This window comes from Anomaloglossus baeobatrachus, chromosome 4, assembly GCF_048569485.1.
Source record: "Anomaloglossus baeobatrachus isolate aAnoBae1 chromosome 4, aAnoBae1.hap1, whole genome shotgun sequence".
Lineage (NCBI taxonomy): Eukaryota > Metazoa > Chordata > Amphibia > Anura > Aromobatidae > Anomaloglossus > Anomaloglossus baeobatrachus.
In genome coordinates this window covers 636,347,429-636,359,575 of record NC_134356.1, presented here as the reverse complement: position 1 = coordinate 636,359,575, position 12,147 = coordinate 636,347,429, and the positions used below count along the sequence as shown (strand labels likewise).

General features: G+C 42.5%; 1 protein-coding gene across 1 annotated transcript; it reads right to left on the bottom strand.

Moving 5' to 3' along the window:
* Positions 1-1,950: 1,950 nt before the first annotated feature.
* On the bottom strand, positions 1,951-8,549 carry LOC142302728 (uncharacterized). Its single transcript, XM_075343843.1, has 10 exons — positions 7,628-8,549; positions 7,327-7,415; positions 7,006-7,176; positions 5,465-5,556; positions 5,273-5,335; positions 4,981-5,119; positions 4,679-4,870; positions 4,440-4,568; positions 4,159-4,346; positions 1,951-2,412 (listed from the first exon to the last, which is right to left on the bottom strand). The coding sequence occupies exons 1-10, from the start codon at positions 8,547-8,549 to the stop codon at positions 2,346-2,348; spliced, it is 2,052 nt and encodes a 683-aa protein (XP_075199958.1). The 3' UTR covers positions 1,951-2,345.
* Positions 8,550-12,147: the final 3,598 nt, after the last annotated feature.

The window sequence follows — 12,147 nt, the reverse complement described above, 5'->3', positions numbered from 1 at the left end:
CTTACCTCATGAGCAGGGCATTGCAGCTTTGGTAGCAACATGGACTCTGCTGCTGTGGACCCGGGGAGAGTGGGTGCAGATTCATTGCACCCACACTCCTCACATGGAGGGCCTGCACTCCTAGAAAATGGGGGATACGTTCCCTGAGCATGTCACCCCATATTCTAGATGGTCCAGAGTCGTCGTGGGACCCCCTTATTTTTTTTTCCTTACAATAAATTGGTGAAAAGTAAATTCTGAAAAGTAAACGCCGTACGGTACAATTGTTTGACGTTTAAGTCGTCCCATCCGCCAAACTATCTTACGCAAAACCTTGACAAAGGCCTAACGCAGGCCGAAACGTTGGCTTTGCTCTATTGCGGTGGCGTTTTCTTTTTGCAAATAGTCTAATAAATAACACTTTTGCATTTATTCTTCGTGTTCTATTTGAGTGCCTGGGATTCATGATATAGTTCTGTAAAGAGCGCCGACATGCAGGAACGGGGAAGCCGACCATGTGCCATAGCATCTCGCCGGTACACGGACATGCTCAAACGATCACCGCGTACCGTTGAGATGCACTGACAGGACCTAGCATGACGTCTAGCCATGTGACCAGTCTGTAGCCAATGAGATAATAGACACGTGACTGGTCACATGCTATTTTGACGTCACGGAAGGTCCTAGCATCAGTACTGGTTACCGGGAGGGCGCAGCGATGATCAAAAGGGAAAGCGGCGGGAGACAGAGTGCAGGACGTGTCGCCGGGACCTGTAAGTGTAATGGCAATGTTTATTAACTGTATGTGTATAATGTGTTTTTATGTGTTTGTGTTTGCCTGCCATTGTTTTCAATGGGGTTCGACGAACTGAGCCGCCGTTCGACGAACCGAACTCGAACACTAGGGGGGTGGCTCAACACTACTTATTATACTAAGCAAACCCATCTGCACTTTATTGTATAGGACTGCAGCTCCCTCGGACCGATCATCCTGGTGGAGACGGTGGTGGCCGATCCAGAGGTCCCTACATGTACACTAATGGAAGAAGCTGAACAGAGGTCAGTAGCCAAGACAATACTTGTAGTGTATGTTGTCCGGCACCAAAAACCTGTTTACAATGTGTTTTGTTATTGTGCCTGTTAGGCTGTCTCTGGGGGAGTAACACCCTCAGTGGTGCTCAAACCAAAATTCGAAACAAATTCCAATCTTGTTACAAGAAGAAAAGGTTGGTAAGAGGTTGGGACCTGTTGAGACCGAGGACACGCGCAAACGGCTGCCATCGTCCACAGTGCCCCGCATTCTCCTTCCATTTGACTTTTAACAGATGAAATAAAGGATTGATTTTATACCCAGTGAGATGCAACCTTTTCTTCTTCTAGCATGCCAAGGCCATACACGTGGTAGCCAGTGGACGTGTCACCTTAGGAACGGACAGGTGTTATCGTATGGACATCTGGGGACTGAAGGTGGATTTATACCGAGGTGTTACTCCCTGCTTGACCTTCTATGAATAAAACAGAATAATAGAAGACATTTTTCAAAACTGTAGCCAGAAAGAGTGACCGATAGTCACCAGGAGTTCAGCCTGACGTGTACCTGCACTGTACACCTTCATCTATATTAGCTGGAATTGCTGTACCTGTACCCACTTAAAACTATAGCACTTACATATTACCTCTCCTGCACAAATGAAAACCCCCTAAAATACCAGAAAATAATTTCTTCCTTCCTTCACCCCTCCAAAAACGGATTTAAAAATTGACCAGACAGTTTGATATAATCCAAAATGGTACCAATGAAAAGTGGATACACGTTACCACCACATTACATGCACCCTATGCTCTTAAGGGGTGGAATGTAAAATACTTATCCATGAAGATACAAAATAAATCTACTACTACTACTAGCACATGATGATGAATGGTTTTGTTTATTGCTGGTAAATATCTTTTAAAAATCTTAGGTTCCTCTCTGCCACTAGTCGTGTGAGCTCCACCAAGGGCAAAAGGACTATAAGTTGCCATTTTCTTGTTGTATTTATCCATCGGCACTCAGGAGAGGAAAAACCCCTGTGGGGAAACCTCTAGGGAACCATGGCCTACGGATAAGTGCCCTTCCCTGGGGGCACAAGGCAACATGTTGTCTAGTAGTGCTGGTCCATGGTCATATTATTGACTCCTGGTAGGATTTTCATGGTCTTCTTCAGCTTCTTCTTGTATTTGGACCCTGCAGATGCAGCATTAACCCTTAGCCCTGATTATGGCAGGGCGTAGGAGTGGCTATGGCTACACTGCAGGTCACGACCCTCAGGATACTCCTAGTGCTGGTGGAATAGGAACCGGTGAACAGCATTTCTCATAGCTGTTCACTTCCAGGATTTTATCCTCCTCCAGATCCTGTGGAAGGCGTCCCTCACAATACTGCCAAATGTCCTGCCGGGAGAGAGAATAGGTTAGAAATAATTGTTCTATGCCAATAAGATACAGTCATGGCCAAAAGTTTTGAGAATGCTACAAATATTAATTTTTACAAAGTCTACTGCTTAAGTTTTTCTAATGGCAATTTGCATATACTCCAGAATGTCATAAAGAGTGATCAGCTTAACAGCAATTACTTGCAAAGTCAATATTGGCTAAGAAAATGAACTTTAACCCCCAAAACACATTTCAACATCATTGCATTCCTGCCTTAAAAGGAGCAGCTAACATTGTTTTAGTGATTGTTCCATTAACACAGGTGTGGGTGTTGATGAGGACAGGGCTGGCGATCAATCAGTCATGATTAAGTAAGAATGACACCACTGGACACTTTAAAAGGAGGCTGGTGCTTGGTATCATTGTTTCTCTTCAGTTAACCATGGTTATCTCAAAAGAAACACGTGCAGCCATCATTGCTCTGCACAAAAATGGCCTAACAGGGAAGAGTATCGCAGCTACAAAGATTGCACCTCAGTCAACAATCTATCGCATCATCAAGAACTTCAAGGAGAGAGCCAAAAAGGCTCCAGGGCGCCGAAGAAGGACCAGCAAACGCCAGCACCGTATCTTAAAACTGTTTCAGCTGCGGGATCGGACTACCAGCAGTGCCGAGCTAGCTCAGCAATGGCAGCAGGCTGGTGTGAGGGCTTCTGCACGCACTGTGAGGCGGAGACTCTTTGAGCAAGGCCTGGTTTCAAGGAGGGCAGCAAAGAAGCCACTTCTCTCCAGAAAAAACATCAGGGACCGATTGATATTCTGCAAAAGGTACAGGGAGTGGACTGCTGAGGACTGGGGTAAAGTCATTTTCTCAGATGAATCCCCTTTTCGATTGTTTGGGACATCTGGAAAACAGCTTATTAGGAGAAGAGGTGAGCTATACCACCAGTCTTGTCTCATGCCAACTGTTAAGCATCCTGAAACCATTCATGTGTGGGGTTGCTTCTCAGCCAAGGGAATCGGCTCACTCAGTCTTGCCTAAAAACACAGCCATGAATAAAGAATGGTCCCAGAATGTCCTCCAAGAGCAACTTCTCCCAACTGTCCACGAGCAGTATGGCGCCCAACAATGCCTTTTCCAGCATGATGGAGCACCTTGCCATAAAGCAAAGGTGATCACTAAATGGCTCATGGAACAAAACATAGAGATTTTGGGTCCATGGCCTGGAAACTCCCCAGATCTTAATCCCATTGAAAACTTGTGGGCAATCGTCAAGAGACAGGTGGACAAACAAAAACCAACAAATTCTGGCAAAATGCAAGCATTGCTTATGCAAGAATGGACAGCTATCAGTCAGGATTTGATCCAGAAATTGATTGAGAGCATGCCAGGGAGAATTGCAGAGGTCCTGAAGAAGAAGGGTCAACACTGCAAATATTGACTTGCTGCATTAACTCATTCTAACTGTCAATATAACCTTTTGGTCTCATAATATGATTGCAATTACATTTCTGTATGTGATGTAAACATCAGACAAACACAATTAAAAACCAGAGGGCAACAGATCATGTGAAAATATAATTTTGGTGTCATTCTCAAAACTTTTGGCCATGACTGTAGATAAATTGGGACTGTCCTGAAGGGATAACATGTAAGTGGCAGTCAGTAAGAGGCTTCCACACTACACTCTGCTGACAGATTCATAAAATAAGAGATGGGCCTTAAAACGTCCCCTTCTCCCCGTCCCATTTATACTGACTCACCTGCGATGGGGTTTTACAGGTCTTCGATTAGATATTACAGGTTTTGGTATTGATTTTATGACCTTCCATCCGTCATTGGCAAACGTGAATCCACAGAACAGTTTTTGATCTGTTTCGGCTATTGGTGGATGAAAGGCTTCAGTGTAGGATACGACGTCTTTCATTGTATCAGATGTCATCACTGGTGGCTGCGGGGAGAAGATACAAGAGTGAGAGCGTTCATAAAAAAGAAACAACAGAAATGTACTGCTGCCACCATCTTTTCTGGGTCATATACTTACAGGGGATAGCTGGAATGGAGGACATGCTCTGGCTTCCTCTATATCTGTCCAATTGATCTCCTTAAAGAATGGATGATCTCTGATGTTGTCCACAAATTTCTGCCGACTCTCTGGTGACTTGTCCAAGAGCTGGGAAAATACAATGAAGATGATTATTCAGTCTCCAGTCGTCCTCCATTTTCATTGTTTATTTAATTACATATATCTGCTGTATTACTGAGATGTGTCTTTATACTCACCCCCTCAATGATGGCTTTGAGTTGGGGATCAAATCCTTTTGGAAAGATAGGATCATCATTGATTATTACCTCAATGATGGTCTCAACAAATTTTCCTTCATAGAATGGATACCTGCCAGTAGCCATCTGGTATATCACCACACCAGCAGAGAACCAGTCCACTGCCGTGTTGTAGGGCTCCTCTTGAAGAATCTGTGAAGACATGAAAAAGACAATAAGAACATTGTCCAGCCAGCAGAAGACATGGAGATGTCAAGCCTTGTACACAGTGATCACTCAGGGACATGTTGATGATTCCTCACCTCAGGAGCCATGTAGATAAGGCTTCCGATACAATCTGAAGTCTTTGTATCGCCAAAGATGTTCATCACTGCAAGACCGAAATCAGCAATCTTCAAGTGACCGGTGCTGTCCAGTAAAATGTTCTCCGGTTTTATGTCCCTGGAAAGAGTTTAAAAAATGCAATAATGTAATTATTATATTATCCCGGCTGATGACGTATTATGGCATGAGATATCAAATGTCTACAGGGGGCATGAGGATGAGTGTATGAGTTCTATCAGGTCTACACAGAGGAAGACGTGCTGCACCTACCTGTGTATGATGCCTCTAGAGTGGAGAAACTGCAGCCCACAAATCAGCTCAGCTGCAATAAATCTAATAAGAAAAAAAACAACAGAAAACCATCAACATCCAACCAACTGTACTAAGAAACTAATAATGAAGTAAAGCCAGATGAGCCTGACAACCATTATCTTCACCTAATATATCCATGTTACGTCTTACCTGGTGACTGCAATGGGAAATGGGGCATTGGTTGACATGATGCCTCGAAGGTCTCCTCCACTGAGATATTCCATGACATAGAATAAGTAGTCCTGTGATAAAACAGAGGAGATAATAGGTGTTACTGGAATAGTCTAGATATGAGCTAGTGGTGGTAATGTTATAATACATGTAATACTATGATAGTGGCCTAGAAGAACATTGCACACAGATGATTATATAGACAGGCATTCATTTAATATATGAAGCTGAATGTGTGTGTATGTGTCTTTATGTCCGGGATTGGCATCTGCACCGTCGCAGCTACAGCCACAAAATTTTGCACACTCACACGTCTGGACCCCGAGAGCAATATATCGAATAGACCTGGCTCACTGAATATAATAGGGTGTTCTGGAGAAAATAATCAACTGAAATCCAAAACGAATCTCCGGCACTCCAATGGAAGAATAAGAACAAAGTCTGGGTTTCTTTGGTGTTTTTTATTGTGAAAAAATAAATGCAAGAAGTCTGTCTCTATCTCAACGTTTCGGTCACAATGGGACCTTTTTCGAGAGTATTATCAGACTATCTGGAGTGGATGTGATGTAGAGCAGGATTAAGCAGGCTAGAGATACAAAGAGCAACTGACATCCGAAAAAGGTCCTATTGTGACCGAAACGTTGAGATAGAGACAGACTTCTTGCATTTTTTCACAATAAAAAACACCAAAGAAACCCAGACTTTGTTCTTATTCTTCCATTGGAGTGCCGGAGATTCGTTTTGGACCCCGAGAGCGTCATAGGCTATGTTGTGAGGCGAAATTTTAACCCAGCGCATTCCAATTTACCAATCAATTTTGCCCCTATCTACATAATGGGGAAAAAGTGAAACGAAAAGTGTATCTGCACCGTCGCATTTACAATCACAAACTTTTGCACAGACACCTCATGTGACCCAGGGAACGTCGTAGACTATATTTTGATAGGAAAATTTAACCCCGCACTTTACAGTTACTCTCCAAAAAACATGCTTTCATTAAAGTAAATGGAGCCTGGAACTACAGGTTATTAATAGGAGCTGTGAGTGGTTGCTATAGGAAAAAAAGACATTCATAGTATAAGAAGCTCATATGTGAGGTAATAAGATGTCGGTGGGGAGACGGATAGAGAGAGACAGACAGAGACAGACAGAGAAACAGACAGGGAAAGAGACAGAAACAGACAGGGAAAGAGACAGACGGGGAAAGAGACAGAAACAGACAGGGAAAGAGACAGATCTGGAAAGAGACAGACGGAGCACATTACTTGGTCAATTTAGTTAAATCTATGTGGAATATCTGTGGTGTTGAAATATATGTTGTGAAATGCTTCTATTACCTTACTTTTTGCCTTTTAATAATTACATTTATATCTATTTGTTTTGTGGTTTTTGTGTGCAGAATACATTTTTGTTAATACATTCTATTTTGTTAACAGCAGTTATTAACCCGGGCGAAGCCGGGTAGTACAGCTAGTATACTATATAGAAGACCCAGAGCTGTTAGATCTTCAGCCTCTTACCTGGGACTGGAAGGTGGAAAAAGCCCGAGTAATTAATGGACTCTTCCTAGTCATCTCCAGGACCTGTCGCTCTATCAGGACATCGTCTCTTAAGTTCTCAAGTAGGAACCTCTTTTTCACCATCTTCACTGCCACTTGTTGTTGGGAGGCCTGATGTGTGGCCAATATGACCTGGAGGATACAGAACATTAGAACTAGTGGAAAGGCCCATCCAGCCATGAGACGTGACGTTAAGATATGAAGCAGTGATGTTCCTAGAGTCATATTACTGCTCCACATCACACACATGAAGTAGACGTCACCACAATTCCTAATACTTACTTTACCAAATCCACCCTTTCCAAGGATTTTATGGAAGGTGAAGCTCTCCAGTCCAGTCACAATGATGGGGGATTCACCTGGGGTTGTACCTGATGGAGAGAGTAGAAATAAGATTTATTATTCCAATATAATGCTAATGTGGCCTTCTATAGCAATTACAACATGGGGTAGAACAATATTAGGGGGTATCAAAGAAAAATGGCACAACAATCATAATAGGTGGGGTATTCTAAAGGTTCACAATCCCATCAAGTACTACATTGGGAGCTATGGGCTATTGGTATCTTAGATATGCACTCACCTGACAGCTGCACAGTGTTAGCTTTGGAGGACACGCTGGATCCATCATCAGCTTTGTCCCCCAGCGCTTCTCCCCTTTTCCTCTTATTCGTGATATTCTCCTGTATCGGGCTTCGAGATCTTTTTGAAGCCTTGAGAATACTTTGGTTGGTGCCATCTTTCTCACTCTCCGGTGTTTCTATTCTTTTTTTTGGCACCTCATCTATGGTCTCTCTCTTTCTCAAATTCTCCATATTCAGCACAGGTTCAGCTTTGGGGGACCCGCTGGATCCATCATCAGCTTTGTGCCCCATCGCTTCTCCCCTTTTCCTCTTGCTCACGATACTCTCCTGTATCGGGCATCCAGGTCTTTTTAAAGCCTTGACAAGGATTTTTTTGGTGCCATCTTTTTCACCCTCTGATGTTTCTCTTCTTGTATTTGGCACCTCGTCTCTTCTCTCTTTCTCGCTCTTTCTCACACTCTCCATATTCAGCTCAGGTTCAGCTTTGGGGGACCCGCTGGATCCATCATCAGCTTTGTACCCCATCACTTTTGCCCTTTTCCTCTTGCTCACGATACTCTCCTGTATCGGGCTTCTAGGTCTTTTTAAAGCCTTGATAAGGCTTTGGTTGGTGCCATCTCTTCTCCTTTTATTTGGCAGCTCATCTCTTCTCTCTCTCTCTCTCTTTCTCTTTCTCAAACTCTCCATATTCAGCTCCATAGATGAAATTCTGGGCTGAAGAAGGTCCTGTCCACCTCTAGAGCGCTCCCGGATAGCGTCTGGAACTGCTCTTCTAACAGGCCTTCTATTATTCGGTCTTATATTTTTTATAACACCAAAATTTGCTAAGCGCAAGTAAAAATCGCCTTCACCCACTAAGTGATGAACACAAATGGACGATAATCGGGCTGCAGCGACATTCTGATGATTGTTCCATGACATCACAAAGGGCTTAGTGACATCATCACATTCTAAAGGTCACATGACAGGACCAAAGCCAAAGGTCAAGTGACATCACAGAGAGATCAGTGACATCGTCTGTCACTGCAGGTGAACTTGCAGTAGAATATTTGTGTCTGCCTGTAGCTTCTCCCTCTCTCCATAGAACTATATGTGCACTAACTGTCATCTACTAACTCAGTACTGGCAAAATCTGTACACACTGGACTCAAAGTCATCAAGGAGTTTTTGCCAGCGTTTTGATGTAAACATTTTTAAAATATCACAAATCTTTTATGCAACTCTTAGTCGCTCAAATGTTTTATGATGGCAGAATGGTGCAAGCTCATGGCTGCCAGACAAATTCATCATAACTTACGTGAAAAAAAGTAGCAATTTAGGTTTCGCCTCCAATTGAATCCAATGGGGCTCAAAATCGCTTGACAATCTGTTTGGCGAACTGCTTGGCGAACATCGGGAAGATCGGCGGACTGAACTTTGAAAGGTTCGCTCATCTCTAGCTGTAACTTGTCGGATTGCTTGATTAAAAGAAGGCCAAATGTGTTATGGCATAGAGAAAGAAAAAAATACTCAACTCGTCCGAGATTAGGGTTTTTTTTAAAGAAAAACATTGAAAAAAAAATTAAAATGCCAACCTGAATACTGCGTTGTATTACTTCATAATATGGTGCCCATAAGATTCTATGAAAAGATGCTGTTTTTTGTTTTACTCCCAGATCATTGCTTTTGGGAGAGGATATATTGCCCAGGGCTGGATTATAGAAAGGGCATACGGGGCATCAATTAGGCTTCTTCCAATGACTATGGACTGGTAAAATCACAACTGGATCATGAGAACTGGTAGTCTGATAGGTGCAAATTAGTCTCCAATTCCAGTGTTACAATGATGATGAGTGTCATTGTGCCCATCTGTTTGTTGTCTCCAAGGGATCCATGGATTTTATTATTGATCTGCCTTCGTTTTCGGGAAGGACTGTGGTTTTGGTAGTTGTGGATAGTTTCAGTAAGATGACGTATTTCATCCCGTTGCCAGCACCTCCAAATGCCAAAACTCTGGCTCAGGTGTTCATCAATGAGATTGTGAAGCTTCACGGGGTTCCTTCTGATGTGGTCTCAGATCGGGGAACCCAGATTTTTTTCCAAATTTTGGAAAGCCTTTAGTGGTCGACTTGGGGTGCGGTTGTCTTTCTCTTCTGCTTTCCTTCCTCAGTCGAATAGGTGGACCGAGCACATAAATCAAAATTTGGAAACTTAACACAGGTGTTTTGTCTCCAAGAACCAGGAGGATTGGGAATCTTATTTACTACTGGCCAAATTTAAATCATCACCAGGAGTCTACTGGCAAGTCATCATTCTTTGATGCATACGGTTTTCATCCGCAATTTGGTACCTTTAGTGGTAGGGGTGCTTCGGGAGTTCCTGAGGAGGAGCGTTTTGCCTCATCGCTCTTTTCTGTATGGCAAGGGTTGAGTAATTTGAAGCTCATGGGAGACAGATACAAATGTATGGCTGATAAAAACACGCTTGCCAGGTCCGGACCTAAGTGTAAATGACTGTCTGCTACCAGGAACATAAAGTTGAAGATTCCTTCCTGGAAGCTGGGGCCTAGGTTTATCGGTCCCTATAAAATAACCGTCGTCATTAAAGGGAACCTATCAGGTGCAATATGCACCCAAAACCCTGAGCTGTTCTGTTTGCATATTGCTAATCCCTGTCTAACTGTCCCTGTGTCTAGTAGCAATATCAGCAGAAGGATCGGCACTCACAAAACAATTCTTTATAGTTGCAGAATTTATTCCATATCTTTGAATCCATTTTCATTCTATTTTCTTTCAAAAATGCAATGCAAGATGTCGCACGTTTCGGTGTAGAGTTGCAGACCTTTTTCAAATCATATACATATATGGATTTCGTGCACCACAGCTGACACGTGTCCACCTAGTCTTGTGTATAATATTGTATCTAGTAGCATAGATAAAGGGATCTTTAGAAAAAGTAGTTTTGAAGATCTTTTATCATATGCTAATGAGGCCAACGACTAGTCGTGATGGCGTTAGTTCCCCTTCTTAGTCGGCCCCCTTTGCATGGTAGCACACCTCTTTGGGAGTACTAACATACACCTAAATGCATGCATTTACTTCTCCCAGCGAAGTCTATGAGATTTCTATTTTGCTGTTTACACAGTGCATCCTTTTTTGGCAGCATTTTGGCTGCATTTTTCAAGACATACATGTCAATCAACAGTTTTGTTCACCTTTGAAAAGACGGACACTGCAGATCAGAGGTCGAACTGAGTCCAGAGTAAGGCTGTGTACGCACGTTGCGTTTTTGTCATGCGTTTCCGCAGCGTTTTGAGCTGCAGCGTTTTAATGAAAAATTGCATGCATTTTGATTTCCAGGCAAAGTCTATGGGAAATAGGGCTTTCTTGTGCGCACGATGCTTGTAAAAACGCTGCGTTTTTGGTGACAAAAATTTGTCAAAATCTCAGCGTTTGAAGAAGCAGCATGTCAATTGTTTTTGCCATTTTGGCAGCGTTTTGGTAACATTGAAGTCAATGAGAATTATCTAAACGCATCCTTCAAGAAATGTCTAGCGTTTTACATGCTTTTTTGATGCTGAACCCATGCTTTTTTGTCAAAATCAAAGCATGCATTTTTGGCATTATAGTGAGGTCAAGAGGTTTACATTTGCCCTCACATCCATTTCAACTTTAAAAAAAAAAGGAGTCAAACAATACTTTTACTTAATTATGAACATAATAAATCACATTAATAATTTTCTGTAAATTATCATTATAGTGTATGAATTAAAAAAATTTTAATTTTCAATTTTTTCCTACTGTATGAATGTTCAAACTTTAGTTGTGTCTTTGTATTGAAAACGCATCTCAATTTAAGCACTGAAAATGCATGTAAAACGCGGTCAAAACGCAATAAAAACGCTTGCGTATTTCCTGCATTTATGTGGTCAAAACCAAATTTGACAATGACAAATTCTGCCAGAGGATGCGTTCATTTCTGCAGGTTACCCAACGCAACGTGCGCACATGTCCTAACTCTGCTCCCTCATTAGTGAATGGATCCCTTGGGGGTTTCACTTGAAATTCAGAGATGTAGATAGAAACCCCAATGTAAGAGCTTAGCAAAGAGCACAGGATAAATGTGGACTGATCCAAATGTTCTGTACCCATGTCATTACGGAATAGCATTCAACTCAACCCACAAAAAAAAAAAAAGTCCTCACTCAGGTCCATTATCTGTTAACGAAAATATAGGGGGATTCCATGTTAGCACAAAGGTTCTAGAAAAACGCTATGGCTACTCCAGCAAAATCTGCGCACGAAAATCCAAATGCCCGCCTCCCTTTAGAGCCCCACAATGTGCCTAAACTATAGTTAACGCCCCCATACTTGGCATTATTATACTGAGGCGAGCCCACTTAATTTACAGGGTGCAGGTTTCCAGAAGCATGAGCTGGGCACAATGTATGGGCACTACAATTTACTGGGCACAATAAGGGCTTATTTTAATTCTGCAACATTCATTGTGTTTGCCTCCATGAATGTTTTCCAGAGACTAA